This window comes from Parambassis ranga, chromosome 12, assembly GCF_900634625.1.
Source record: "Parambassis ranga chromosome 12, fParRan2.1, whole genome shotgun sequence".
Lineage (NCBI taxonomy): Eukaryota > Metazoa > Chordata > Actinopteri > Ambassidae > Parambassis > Parambassis ranga.
In genome coordinates this window covers 3,399,072-3,414,581 of record NC_041032.1, presented here as the reverse complement: position 1 = coordinate 3,414,581, position 15,510 = coordinate 3,399,072, and the positions used below count along the sequence as shown (strand labels likewise).

The following is a 15,510-nucleotide window of genomic DNA, read 5'->3' as shown; positions in this document are numbered from 1 at the left end:
GAAAGATGAAATAAAATTAATCAATCAAGAAAAAGCTCAACTAAATGTTTTGCTACAAGTGAGCATATGTTATTTAAAAATTAAGAAAATAGCTGTCAAGTGGCAATCCAACAACTGGTCCTGTCAGCACCCAAACACACATCTGCGTCTCACATTTATGTGGCGTCACCAGCAGGTCGATAGTCTTCTGCGACAGGTTGGGCCAGACCCGGTTCAACTCCCTCTTCAGGTCAGCATCGCACAAACGCTGCGCCAAGACCCCTGTGGACAGAGCCCGTAAACACATCACACCAGTTCCCATTCTCAATAACCTCTAATCAGGTCAGTGCGGCTGCAAGGGATTGTGGATTTTGTAGTTTGAATCTTTTACCAGATGCCAGCTTTATCTCCAGGGCAGTGCGGATCAGGGCCATGAGCGTGGAGGTGAAATGCACCGTGTTGTCATCGGCGATGGGCATGTTCATCCTCACCAATCGCTGAGGGCAGTGCAAAAGCAGAAGGGGAGGGGCCATGAACCAGGAACCAATGACAGAGAGCTCAGACAGGAGAGGATGCCAAATTCAAAGACGAGTAATTAACAATATAGCTTTGCTCAATAATTCTGACTAAGAAAGGTGAATAAAGTTTTGAATTTCAAACATAATTATAAAAAAAAATAAATGATCTAAATAAATGATCTACAATCACAAATTTTATCAGCTCATATCGGAAAATAGTGAGAGGCGGCCGCTGATGTCAAACACCTCACTCCCTGTCTCTTGTGTTACAACAGCTCTAAACAGAAGAATGATGCCATTTATGGCTGATGCGGTTGCTATGAGACCACAGCATCTTCTCCCAAAACCTAAAAGATGATTAACTTGGGACTATAATGCTCAGCAGAGCGAGCTCTATGAACATGCTAAGCCTTCACTGCTGCAGCAGCATGCCCTTTATCCTCAGAATAAGGACTTAAAGAGGATGCTGGTGCTTTGGACTCTTACTATTAATGTCGTTAAGATGGTGCAAGAGATACCAATCACAGTGATGTCCTGGTGGACTGATACCCTAATAGGCCGCTATTATTCTGTGACAATTTTTCTGGCTGTAAATCAGCGTGGACTTCTTTGAATTAGGCCCTTTTCCAAAAATAGTATGTGGGATATGCTGGTATTAGTCAGGTTTTAGGAGGATTCTTTGGTTCTCTCAGAACATGCATCTTTTTTACTCTGCCCACATACAGTCCAAAAAAACATTTGAGGACAAGAAACAAACCTACTCTTTAAAAACAACCTGAAAGATGGACCAGAAAAAAGGCAATTTCTAAAGTCACCTTGAGCTCACTATTTTCTGACAGGAGTTAAAAATTGCAGTGTGCACAAAATTGTCCAGTTATCAGTAAAATTGCTGGACAGCACAGAGGCTGAATATTAAATAACATGACATTCCACACCATATACAAGGCTTCTGGATTAATGGTGATGATTTATGTACACATGCATGTTTGAATTATGATGGCATCAGAAACTTCTTCAAGCTTCTTCAAACTAAAACAGAAATAAGGCAAAAAGAAGAAGAAGAAGAAGAAGAAAAGTATCTCTGGGAGAAGCTACAACAATACACATGAAGAGATGGAGTGATGTGAGGCAAGGAAGAGGAGGAGAAGGGGGACTTCGACTGAAGAATATCTACTTCCCAGAAGAAGGATGACAGCTGCCGGCACCATAACAAAAAGAAGTACATAAGCAGAGGACACATGCTCCAAGACAGAGACTGAACAGTGGAGAGAAGTTAAAGTGAACAGAATGATCCCAAGAGAGGGTGAAATAAAGATCATTCAAAAGAGAGACAGTGGAGCCTGAAGACAGAACATAAAACAGGAAACTGTGTGTGTGTGGGGGGGGGGGGGGGGGGGGGGTAACAGGGACAGTTGTGACTATAAGGGGAAATGTGTTCATTAGGAACATTGGGGGGTCAACATGGAGCACGATCAGACAGAAGGACAGAGCAGACAAAGAACAGGGATGAGGAAAACAAAACAACAACAACAACCAAAAGGCAGCCTCGCTCTCCTGCTGCTCTGTGTCTTTGTTCATGTCTTTCCCTGTCGATTCACAAAAACAGGAGTTATATTTGGAGACGCGACCGCGTCAGACCCACAGACATTTTAACTGGGGCAAGGGCAGGGCTGTTTCAATCTGATTCATTCGGACAGCTGTGCACGAGCTGGAAACACTCACATTAAAGCTTGCATGCTAAAGAGGTAAAGCAGCTGGCACCAGGAATATACCTGAGGAATGTTGAAGAGCATATGATTGACTCCTACTTCAAGGAAAGGATCTCAGGTGCTGAGATGGTGGACTAAAAGTGATCTAAATAAATCCTTCCTAGCATCCTCAATCATTCTGCCTCATTCCATAATTTCACTTTAATCTGTTTTCTGGAGACATTGTGGCACAGTGAGAGTAATTATCTCTGGGCCACTAGGGTGTATAAAAAGTCTTTTTTTTTGCTTTTGTTTATCTGTCTTCATCTTTATTTGATGTTTCCAAAGAGAAGGCTAAAGGGAATCTAAAGGCCTGCAGCACCCTATGTCATAATGTTAGCTTAGCATGCTACCATTTGCTAATTAGTACTAAGTGCCTACTTGCTGTTTCACACATTTCAAAGCATATTCACCTAAAAAAGTCAATCTGATGGTGTTTGATTATTAAGGATTCATCCTCTGGTGACCATGAATGTTTATAGGAATTTTACCTTAGAGCCCTGCTAGAGACAGTTATCCAGCAGGGTGCATCTTTATAATATTTTAAACAAAAAAGACGATGTACACATCTACCCTGCTGCCAGCCACAAGAAGAAAACCTTGATGGAAGTACGTTCATGTATGTCAACAGATTAGTGTGCTATTCGCAGGTTGTCACTCCCACAAAGGTGGGAAATTAAAAAACAGTCAGTGGCGCTTAGAAAAAGAGAGGCCATGCTGGTCGAGTGTCCACATACTTGTGATCATATTGTGTATCAGAGTCTAGTTGCTAAATGTTCCCTCTTGTTTCACGAGCTCTGTTTACTGCCTCCTGTCTGTATGCTAAAGGGTGCAGGTAGGTGACCCACAGTACAATAGGCTTATCTGAACTAAAACAACCAACAAAAAAGAGGCTTCAACACCTATTGCACTTTGGAGATTTGTATCATATTGTTCCTGTAGTTCTCTTCCTTTCATGCCTTAAATAGCTGAAGAGACTATTCCACGATCCCTCACAGAGCAGGACAAACTCACATATAAACAGAAAGAACATTACAACAAGAGGACAGAAGATACCGGCTGAAGCGCACTGACAGAAGCCTGAAGATGTTTGACACGTAGAAGCAGCAAACCGGCAGGAAAAAAGGAAAGTAGAAGCAGAAGTAGGAGAAGGAGGATGGAGAGCAAGGAGTGATTCTACCTTATAGGCGACTCGGGGTGGACATTTCTTTCCCAAACCTAGCGGAGGGGGCATGTCACGGAGCATCTCGTACATATCGCGGTAAGTGATGCGGCCGCTTCGGTTTGGAGGTATGGGGAAAAGGATGGTGGGAAGCCATGGATAAAGGGATGAAGAGTTCCCAAGTGAGAATATGGAAGGGATTAATAGAGGTTGGGGGGGGGGGGTTACATCAGAACAGAAAAATGGGGGAGGGAGAGGAGAAAAGGAAAACACAGAAATCCTTGTTAATAAGATTTCCAGGCATGTTATGATCTGGAAAGCCATCCTGGTTCCAGATACAGGGATGGATCCCAGAGAAGGAGGAAGGAGAGGAGGATGCTCTGGAGGATTTATTCCTATACAGACATGTTGGATGGGAGGAGCCTGGTGGAAGGTATGCATTTGGGAATGACAGGCGATTTAGACTTAAAGGAATACTTCACCCAAAAGTCCTTATTTTGAGAAACACTCTGCTTGAAAGGTGACACTGGAAGAGTTGTAGATTTGAATTTTGATCAAATCCAAACTTTCCAGAACACTTGCTTTCAAGTCTACGACTCAAAATGTGATTTTCAGTGGAGTTTCCCTTTAAGATGCCCTTTGTTTCTGCATGCTAAGAGACACCAGCAGTAACCAAAGTGGAAACAAAGCACACAATGCTCTCTCTGCACTACCCACACTTCTTCAGAAGCATCTCAGATCTGATTCTTTTTTTTGTCAGAGCCTGACTTGCTACATTGTTTCCTGCACTCGCCACGGTTACGTGCCAGCTGGTTAGTAGAGGATCGATGAGTGTTTGTATGCATGTGTGGTCAGATCATTCACTGGCCCCGCAGGGAATGAGAGCAGACATCCACAAACTGAAGCCATCACAGTCCCTTGTTTTTTTTGTTTTCTTGGAAAATAAAGGACTGTGTGGGATTATAGTGCAAACCTTATAAGCCACCCTGTTAGGGCACTTCTTCCCCAGGCCCAGGGGAGGCGAGATTAAACGCAACAATTTGTACATATCTTGATAGCATATCCTCCCGCTGAAAAAGACGAGACAAGTTCAGAAGGTTAGGGTCAGAGGTGATTTCATAACATCTAGCTGTGATACTCTCATCAGTTAGCATTCATTAATATTTACACTATGCAACAAAAACAAGAAAACACTTCAGGCGTTTTTCAGTTTTTATATTACTGACAAAATCTGCAGAGTTTACTTTAAATATTCAGTTGCCTAAATATATTCTATTTTTTTTTATTATTCCCAATTGTCCTCCTCTACAGCTCACTGATTCTTCAGTTTTTGGCAAAAACCTGGGCCACATAAGATGTTGTTGGAATTGTCATTCAGGTTTTTAAGGAGCTGTTTTGAGTGGACATGAGGTAGGACTCCACCTGTCACAAACATAGTTATTGTGTAATTTGTAGTCTTAGCTCTTTTTTTGTAAAGTTGTAAAGGTGACATTTTCTTCAGCTACATCTCTAATACTTCATGCAGATAGGGACTCATCCAAATGGTAGACAGTTAACTGCAAGTGAAAACAACTTGTGTTGTCAGGGGGACTCGAACCCTAGACTCTATGTAGCCCCACTTTTCCCAACCTATCTGCTCTTGTGGCTGCATCCGCCTCATGATCAGATGGCAGGGCAGTATGATCATATGTTATGTTAGCGTAAACATAACCATGTGTCATATCTGTGTTCTTGTGTTATTAGCTTTTTGCTAATGGATGCTGGTGGATTTACAGTTTACAGTTTTGACATCCATCCATCCACCCATCATCTGAACCCGCTTCGTCCTGCACTGCAGGGTCATGGGGGGCTAGAGCCTATCCCAGCTATCTATGGGTGAGAGGCACAGTTTTGGCATGTTACTTAAAAAACATAGGAATAGTAGTCAAACATAAGAGTCAGTTGTACAGTTCATTTATTTAAAGTTTTTCCTCAAATGTTTAAGACTCAGTGAGCTAAAGAACCCCAGAATCCTTAAAAAGTATCATCTCCATCATTCTTCATGCAGCACAATTATATAATAACATTTTTAAACTGATTTTATGTCTTTAATATCCAATAAAAACTGAAAATGATGAGCCTTAGAAATGACGATGAGCTGAGAATATCCTGACTGTTACTGCAGGCTCTTCTGAAAGCATCTCATTTATATTCAAAGGAATAAATAATAATTCCTCCCCCCCCCCATAATATCTGTCAGGTGATGGAAATTTCATATTTCACATCTCGCACTTCTCCTGGAGCCCTGACTTACTGACGAGGCTCGTGCGAAGCCTTCGTGAAAACTTAACGAGCCTTGCATAATCTCAGTCAGATTAGACCTCACACCATCTCACGCTAAACACACACATTGTGCTTTGGTGGAGGTAAACGTTGTCAGGTGGGTGTTAAAGGGCAAGAGAGGCTGCTGACAGGAACCTGTGGAGGGATGGAAATCGTCTCTATCTCTCTCTCTTCCCACCGTGGTGACAGACTGAGAAGCTTTGTAGCCCTCCAGCTTATCGGCGAAGGCAAGGCTGAGTGGACGTGGAGCGGAACCGCTGGATTTACATGCATCAGTCCAGCCTACAAAGGGGTGGGGCTCGTCCCCTACTTTAGCCAACACTCTGGGCTCAGGCTTATAATGTCACTCACCCGTCGCTGCTATAAAACAGGGATTTTTCCAGTTTCACGCCACCAGCCTGCTGGAAACCCAGAAGTCAATCTGGAAAGCTTCCTGTTTTATAGCCCACCTTTGTTTTTACAATGCAAACCTCCTCTGTAAGAGCTTTAATAATAGTCAGCAGGAGCACCTACCAGGCTGCAGGGTCATACTCGGCCCACACACGGATGAACTCGTCCAGGTGATGAGGGCCCAAGATGGAGGCGTCCCTCGTCAGGTACTCAAAGTTGTCCATGATGACAGCGACAAAAAGGTTCAACATCTGGAAAATATATATTGGAAACAAAGTATTTTAAAACTGTTATGAATATTCTAGTTATTGAGTTGTATTTTATTTAGATATTAAACATATGTACAAACATATGTTTGTTTATTTTTTTTTAAATAATGTCAGACTGATTTTATCACACCCTGAGCAGCTCATTTACATTTTCTTCTCCTTTACCTGTCAAGAGAGTTCAGATGCACAATCAACAAACTTTTCTGACATCCACACAGCTGGTATGAGGTACTGACCAGAAAGGAACAGAGGAAGATGAATGAGACAAAGTAGAAGTAGGCAAAGTCACTTCCACATTCCTTCTCTGAGATCCCTGAGAGGTCCTCACACGGTCGGTTGCTGAGGCACCCCAGCATGATCTCATGCCACGCCTCCCCTGTTGCGCTCCTAAAAGATGCATGGATCACAGTAAAGGTACATATGTGAGATATTTGTGTTGTGGATTACTTGAGCTGCCTGAGCTGAAGCAAGGACTACCTGAAAAGGAGGGTCAAGGCCTGGGAGAAGGTCTGGAAGTTGTTGTGGTGGTTTATGGCTGCCTCTTCATTCAACTTGATGTTACCGAACACCTGAGGCAACAGGAGGGCAGGTGGTGTCACATAATATAATATAAATAAATACATACATAAGCCATACACTGCAGGGTTGGTGGATTACTCACTCAAGCATAGTCGTATCTTAAAATCAGCAAAGATTATTGTGCTATATGAGAGGCTTGGTGTATATATATATATATATATACTAGATTGTTGCTCATTTAGAAGGAGAGCTAGTTTACAGGCACTTCCAAAATTAATGCAACCCAAAAAAGAAAAGAAGCTTTATGCTAATCAGCCCAAACAACACATAAGAACTGTACAAAATATGGGTTGTACTGTGATAAAAGATGTTGCCATGTTCGAGTTAGTACCCCCTCTTTTAATTCTATATTGGTCTTAGTTTCAGGAAAACACAACTTTAGATAAACAACATCATATGACCTTATTACTGTGCTGTTATTTACACTTAGGGAAAACAAAGAAATGCTCATTCGGCACTTATCTCAGCAGCAAATCTACATCAGAATGGCTGAACAATAAGAGAATCAAGGAATGACCTAGTCAAAGCCCAGACCTCAACCCAGTTGAAAACAATCTAATTTTACTAATGATTACATGTGTTACATTCATGTGAACTCATATGTGCTTTAACAGCCTAGTTTTATTTGGTTGTTTGCAGCAAATTTGTATTGATCTAAATTAAAAATTGAATGTGGTGACAGAATAGATAACTGCCATAACCCATGATTTATTTTCAAATATTTATATGCCTGTTGGCATGCCCATCACACTGACCACTAGAAGCTCTAGCTGCTGAGCCCTGGAGACCTTTGACAGCAGGCAAATATGCATGCAGCATCTTGAGGAAAGGTTTTGACTTTTTCAGTAACACTGTGAAAAGTTGACTATTGCTGTCAGCTACAAAAAAAACATGCAGAATAACCTATAACAAAAATCAACTATGTGTGGTCCTGCAGTAAAGTGAGCTTTTCTTTTAGAGGGGAAAAAGCATAGGATGCTTAGAAGACCTCGAAGGGACTGAGAAGTCTTATGCATAAGGATTTATTGATAGAACTCAATAAAGAACAGCCCAAGTGAACACTTGCGTGTTTGTCTATTCAGACAGGTCCCTTGCTCCGTCTCCCAAAGAGAGATTGCTTCCTCTGTCAGGAAGACCCAGTACAAATTTGTCCTGTATGTGGAGCTGAGGTGGGCAGTAGCAGAAACAGGAAGCTAACCCTGCACCATACATCGTGTGACGTTCTAAGAATTGATATAATAAAAACAAATTAGTTGTGTAAAGATGTAAACATGTTTTTTTTCTGCTGTAAAGATGGACATTTTTGGACACATGTAGGTTATTGACAGTAAAAACTATGCACAGAGCTTCCCAGGCAGAACCTGTTTGATTCTGAAGAGCCGTTTTGAGGCTCGGTGGGAGCCATGTTGGCAGCATCACAGTCCGCCAAAACTCAAAATACGGATAAAGAGGGGGACCACGGGTGGAGTTGAGAAGGTTGGGCGATCACGGAAGCAGGAAACTCAAAGTGGCAACGCTCATAATTATGCATAATTTTAAGCAAGCGGCAACCTTCGGGGCTCAAAGTGGAAGCCCATGCGGAAGTGTCAAAACTTGTAATTCACGCTGCAACAGCTGGGGGTTGGCTCCAAAAGCGAGTAATTTCCCATATACTCCCATGTTAAAATGGCCGACTTCACAGCAGAAATTAACATGTTTACGGCCTGGTACAAAAAACCACTCTGGTCTCAGATGATAGGTTCTCTTCTAGTGTCAATTGTAGGGGGGGTGAATTTTTTTACAACCCACTCGTTTCAATTGTATTCGGACTTAAAATTACGCATAATTATGGGCGTTGCCGCTTGAGTGACAGACAGTTGACGTATCACAGCGTGAGTTTCCGGCTCCCACGATCGCCCGCCCCCCTAAACCCCGCTCGTGCTCCCCCTCTTTGTCCATATTTGAGAGTTTTGGCGGACGTGACGCTATCAACATGGCGGCGGCCATCACGTCCCGGAACCTCCCACCGAGCCTCAAAACGGCTCTTCAGAAACAAACGGGTGACGTCACGGAAGCTCTGTCCATAGTTTTTACTGTCAATGATTTTAAGTCTGAATATAATTAAAACGATAGAGTTGGAAAAAAAAATTCACCACCGTGCAATTGACACTAGAAGAGAACTTATCATTTGAGACCAGAATGTTTTTTTGTACCAGGCTGTAAACATGTTTATTATATTATATTTCTGCTGTGAAGTCTGCCATTTTAACATGGGAGTCTATGGGAAATGACTCGCTTCTGGAGCCAGCCCCCAGTGGTTGTGGCGTGAACTACAAGTTTTGACACTTCTGCATGGGCTTCAAGTCTGAGCCCCGGAGGTTGCCGCTTGATGTAGGTCTGTGGGGATTTACTCACTTTTGGAGCCAGCCTCTAGAGGCCATGGGTTGAATTGCATTTATTTTCTATTTTTTTTGGACACTTTGGCTTCATTTTTCAGCCCTTTAAATGTTAGACCATCTGGTCACTTCAAAACAAGGCTGAGAAATAAAGTGCCAAGAGTGCAGTTCAGATCAGAACCCACCTGCATTCCGATGATGGCGTAGATGAAGAACAGCATGGCAATCAGCAGGCAGACGTAAGGCAGCGCCTGAAAACAAACACATGAAACAGATGTTGCATCGGTTTCCACAAATACACTTTTTACACACACAGTCTCTCTTTTGATCTCTCCTTCTTCCTCTGCACACACTCAGAAATCTGATTCTCCACAGAGGACTAGCGCCCTTGTAAGATTTTACAGTCTTATTTAAGAACCAGAGCAGTCGAACCTGACCTGCAGGGTGGATTCTTTCAACCGGCTATTTATTTCACGGTGAGGAGGAGCCGAACGTTTGCTGTAATTAAATAGCCACCTTTTAACACTCTGCAGCTACTGTCCATTTTCATTGGGCTTAAAAGCTCTCTCCACTGACATTAAACCTGCTATAAATTCCCTCAGCTGCGGCCCCGGCGCTCCGCATTTAACTCAACTTGTCCCGAGGGATTTAGAGAGCAAAGCGGCACTGTGTGAAAAATCCAAACGGCTGTCTGCTGAGAGCCTTTTAGTTGAACACTAACAGAGGAATTCTGCAGCGAGCCTCTGCCTGCTCTGAGCCCTTTCTAACACTATATGCATTTACCCATTAAGTGACAAATGAACACAATTATTTTTGTTTGTGCATTTTTCTTACCTTGAAGGACTGAACAAAAGTCCACAGCAGGATGCGAATGGTGTAGCCCTGTCGCAGCAGTTTGATGAGACGAGCGGCTCGGAACAGCCGCAGGAAACTCAGGTTGATCATCTTGTTCTGGAAAAGAAAAAAACAGGAACTCAAAGAGGACCATACCACTTAAAGGAACGCATGCTCACTTTGAGTAATTAACCACACTCTTGATCAAGTTCTTACGCTTGTGAGTTGTCACATTTTTGCTTTTTAACAAAAAGAAGGCAACTGTTAAATGACTTCTGCAGTCTCAAAATTGATTCTATCATCACCAAGTGCACATGTTTGCAGACAGTTGTTGTCCCAAGCACACCTGATGCAGCTAATGGAGGATATTATTGATTGCATCAGGTGTTCTTGTGGCAGAACACCTGCACTGGCTGAAGGTTTGTTTAGAGTTCTGCAAGAGAAGATGGACACCGAAAGACAGCAAAGGTACCTAATATTTCTGGTTCCTAGCAGGACCTGATGTTCCACTTAGCTTACGAAACTGCATACTGAAATCTCTCAAATGAGGAATAGTCACGTATGATGATTATAATTTCATGTATTCATTCTTGCATAATGACACAAATCATTTTTCTAACCTTCGCATGACAACCTACAACCTTACCTTGCTAACATTAACCAGTTGTAGGATAGAAGTAACATCTGCAATGGTAATGAAGTGCTTCACCGAGATGAGGTTACAGCAATAGCGATGCACACTAAGGACTCCTGTTTGTATGGGTTCACTGTGGGTTTGTGCTATCACACACCCCTTTTTCACTTTTCCTAATGACTTTCACAATCTTTATACTGTGGCTGGAAAAAAAATGGGTTGTGTATGTGTTATCACCAGGAAAATGAGGTGCTGCATCTTTATGTGTTTATGAGGGCGGGACTTGACACTACACTTGCTGCAGAAGGGAAGTGTTTAATGAATGTGTGTGTTTCAGGACAAACAATAGTCTTTACCTAAGCCCTTACCATGGTTATCCTTTATGTTAACCAGTAGTATTGAATGCCTAACCCCAACTATAAGTGAAAAAAGGAACCTAACTGCAGGTGCAAACAAAACTTAAGTAACAATAAGTGAAAGCAAAACAGCTTGCGGGATCGGGGGGGTTGAACCCCAGACTCCTGGGTGAGGGTTGGCCACGCTGCATATGCCACCATTAATTGTTGATTACAAACAGTGAATGTAGGTGTGTAAGAGTAAAAACCTGGCCACTTACTGACAACAAAAAAAATGTGACATAATGTAACCCCGAAGCAAAATAAACCAACCAGTTCCTAGGATTTTTTTTGCAGAAAAGGGCAAGTGAACATTTTGACATTAGATCTGCGGATGGTTTCATATCATCTCATGTTGAGGATTCAGCGAGTGGACACTTTTAAATCAAGACTGTGGGAGAGAACAACACATGCTGACAAGGGAATCAACAGAACCAGCGGCCAACAAGAAAAGCCACTTACCGTCTAGAGGTGTCAGATGTGACAGAAGGGGCAGAGTGGGGGCACAGGCGCCAGGAAAGACACAGCAGAAGATGGAAAACAGCGAGAAAAACAAAACAAAAAACAAAATAGAGAAGGCAGAGAAGACAGAAAAGAAGACTAATGATCACGTGAAGAAAAAAGTCACACAAAGACCCACTTTGCAACAGAGAAAGCTGCAGTAATACGCCCCAGTCCTCCATCTCCACCATCAAATCCCTCATTTTTCATCTGCGGTGGATTCACAAACATCTAAACTGTATTAGTTTGAATCATTTTTGGAGATTTTGGATGAAGGACTGAGACTATATGAGAGCATATCAGGGGCGTAGCCATCGTTGCTTATTAAAAATGAATATGATTATTTTAAATTTAGATTGTTAATTAGTAGAGATGGTTGAAATTTATGAAGTTAATCTCAAAGTTAGTGTTATCCTATAGACCAGAGGTTTTCAAAGTGTGAGTTGGGCCTCTCCAAGATGGCCTCAAGGGGACACTTTATGAGCAGAAGTGGGGGAAAAAAGTGTTCTTACCTTCCTAAAGGGATACAGTAGTTTGGGACACTTTGAAAACCTCTGCTATAGATACTTCCTAAGCCTGATATAATGTCTTCTCACCTTTGATACCTTTTCATAACAGTCAATGCCGTTGCCAGTGGTTGCCAGTTCGGACTCCTGATTTGCACACTGTGCAAAGCAATAGTGAAATTCTGAGCACAAATTAATTATCACAATGATCCGAAGCGACATCATCATTTTAGCTAATACTACATATTTTTTTTTTGCCTCTTCACTATGCACTGTTTACTTTATGCATACATCTGCTGCTTTTTCAGACGTCTCTGTCACACTGTGGGGGACACGCCCCATGCGTACCCCATGTCTGCTACGCCCCCATATTATAGCAAAGCAATGACTTACACTACTGTCAAAAAGTTTGGGGTCATCCAGGCCTGGTTTTTATGGCTTCTCTGATCAGCACAACAGTTTTCAGCTGTGCTAGCATAATTGCACAAGGCTTTTCTAATTATCAATTAGCCTTGTAACATGATGAGCTAACACAGTGTACCGTTAGAACACAGGAGTGATGGCCCTCTGTACACCTACGTCTATATTCCACTAAAAATCCGCTGTTTCCAGCTACAATAGTCATTTACTACATTAACAATGTCTGGAAAGAAAAAGTTTCTAAGTGACCCCAAACTTTTGAACGGTGGTGTATACATCCATTTTGAAGCTGCAACAATGCAAAAAAAGACCCGTCTTAAATTAAAACAATCACACAATCAGGAGGATTTATATTTCTCTATAAAAAAACAATGTGTGTGGTCAAAGGTGATGGGTATGAAATAAACTCAAATATCTTACACACAAGTGAAATATAGTTCAGTAATCATTTCCCGTTTCAAAACATGTGACTGAAGCTTAATACTGGTGTAGGAAGCGACCAATGGGAGGACGATGGATGTGATAACACTCAGTGGCTGCAGCTCTTACGTTGATCTCTGTGAACAAGATGTCTGTGATGCTTCCGATCACGGTCACAAAGTCAAAGACGTTCCAGGGCTCCTTAAGGTAGCTCTAAAAAGACAAAAAAGACAGGTTAGACACAAAGAGTTTACAACATTAATAGTAAAATTGCTGTGTGTAAGTGTGTGTTTGGTTGTGTGTGATTCATTTGACATTTTATTATCTTTAACCGATGCTTCTTGGTTAATGAGTGTTAAAAATAATAATAATCAATGAATCCTTATGTGTGCTAAACTTGACTGTCTTAATCTCTACTGTGGGCCTACAACATAGAGTACGGACAACCCTAGGTGGATGTAATTATCTTTGATGTGTATGGACTTACACAAAAGTCTATCTTTACTGCTTCCTCTGGCATTAGGAGGGGAAGTAGCAGCCAGGTGCTGCTAATCAAATGATTAATTGATCATGGGTAAGTGTGCAGACCTCAATAAAAGCAGGAGTTTTCTGCTCTGGAGCACTCAGGTGTGTGTTAACACAATAGCAGGGAGGAATCAGCTGTTATCTTAAAGAAGCTTATGTCACCATATACTCCTGTGTACACGACAGTATTCTAGTGAGTCAAATGTGAGGCCATCTTTCCTACAGCTGAAGCTTGGCTGAACCTGGGTCGTGCAGCAGGACAATGATCCCAAACACAGCAGCACATCCGCAACAGAATGGCAGACAAAAGAATCAAGATGCTGCAGTGACCCGGTCAGAGTCAAAGAAATGCTGAGTGAGAACTGTTAACAAATGATGCAAAGCTCAATCAACTTAAACAATCAGTTTGGATCAGATTACTTAATCATTTGATTAGGACCAAGCTTATACTAGCTACGTATGCTACTTATACTAGCTACGTATACTCATATACTATAGGGAACCGGGATGTGCTACAATAGAGACCAGGATACTGATGCATAGAAGAACAAAACATAATTTATATACAGGTTTGTGGGTTGTTTTTATTAATAAATTAATTATAGAGAGAAGTGATGTACCAGATCAGCTCCATGTAACAGACTCCATGCGTTCTGCATGAAACTCTGGGCCTCAAAAATAAATAAATAAATAAATAAATAAATAAATAAATAGGATGAACGAAATCAATATCAAAGGCCTAAAAATATGAATTCTAAAAAATGTGAACTTGTTTGTATATATATATATATAAAATCTGAGGGGGAAAATACACTCAACAAAAATATAAACGCAACACTTTTGTTTTTGCTCCCATGTTTCATGAGATGGACTTGAAGATCTAAACTTCATTCCAGATACACAATATTACCATTCCTCTCAAACATTGTTCACAAATCTGTCTAAATGTGAGATAGTGAGCACTTCTGCTTTGCTGAGATAATCCATCCCACCTCACAGGTGTGCCACATCAAGATGCTGATCTGACATCATGATTAGTGCACAGGTGTACCTTAAACTGCCCACAATAAAAGGCCACCCTGAAATGTGCATTTTGTTTCTGCTTTATTGGCAGTCTGGGGACTCAGAACCAGTCAGTATCTGGTGTGACCACCATTTGCCTCATGCAGTGCAACACATCTTCTTCGCATAGAGTTTATCAGATTGTCTATTGTGGCCTGTGGAATGTTGGTCCACTCCTCTTCAATGGCTGTGCGAAGTTGCTGGATATTAGTGGGAACTGGTGCACGCTGTCGTATACGCCGGTCAAGCACATCCCAAACATGTTCAATGGGTGACATGTCCGGTGAGTATGCTGGCCATGCAAGAACTGGGACATTTTCAGCTTCCAAGAATTGTGTACAGATCCTTGCAACATGGGGCCGTGCATTATCTTGCTGAAACATGAGGTGATGTTCATGGATGTATGGCACAACAATGGGCCTCAGGATCTCATCACGGTATCTCTGTGCATTCAAAATGCCATCAATAAAATGCACCTGTGTTCTTCGTCCATAACAGATGCCTGCCCATACCATGACCCCACCACCACCATGGGCCACTCGATCCACAACATTGACATCAGCAAAGCGCTCACCCACACGACGCCACACACGCTGTCTGCCATCTGCCCTGAACAATGTAAACCGAGATTCATCCGTGAAGAGAACACCTCTCCAACGTGCTAGACGCCATCGAATGTGAGCATTTGCCCACTCAAGTCTGTTACGGCGACGATCTGGAGTCAGGTTAAGACCCCGATGAGGACGACGAGCATGCAGTTGAGCTTCCCTGAGACGGTTTCTGACAGTTTGTGCAGAAATTGTTTGGTTATGCAAACCAATTGTTTCAGCAGCTGTCTGAGTGGCTGGTCTCAGACGATCTCGGAGGTGAA

The 15,510-nt window shown here is 42.1% G+C and overlaps 1 protein-coding gene across 5 annotated transcripts in view; it reads right to left on the bottom strand.

Annotated features, from left to right (window-relative positions):
• Nucleotides 1-15,510, bottom strand: part of cacna1bb (calcium channel, voltage-dependent, N type, alpha 1B subunit, b) — a 130,675-nt gene that overhangs the window by 13,494 nt on the left and 101,671 nt on the right. For 3 of the 5 annotated variants that reach the window (XM_028418264.1, XM_028418267.1, XM_028418268.1), the window contains 9 exons: nt 13,182-13,265; nt 10,177-10,293; nt 9,528-9,593; nt 6,866-6,957; nt 6,625-6,775; nt 6,243-6,370; nt 3,426-3,522; nt 371-476; nt 154-261 (listed from right to left, as the gene is read on the bottom strand). In XM_028418264.1, the coding sequence (XP_028274065.1) occupies nt 154-261; nt 371-476; nt 3,426-3,522; nt 6,243-6,370; nt 6,625-6,775; nt 6,866-6,957; nt 9,528-9,593; nt 10,177-10,293; nt 13,182-13,265 (949 nt within the window). Of the gene's footprint in view, nt 1-153; nt 262-370; nt 477-3,425; nt 3,523-4,380; nt 4,478-6,242; nt 6,371-6,624; nt 6,776-6,865; nt 6,958-9,527; nt 9,594-10,176; nt 10,294-13,181; nt 13,266-15,510 lie in introns of all 5 variants that reach the window. The other 2 variants (XM_028418265.1, XM_028418269.1) reach the window with 1 other exon arrangement.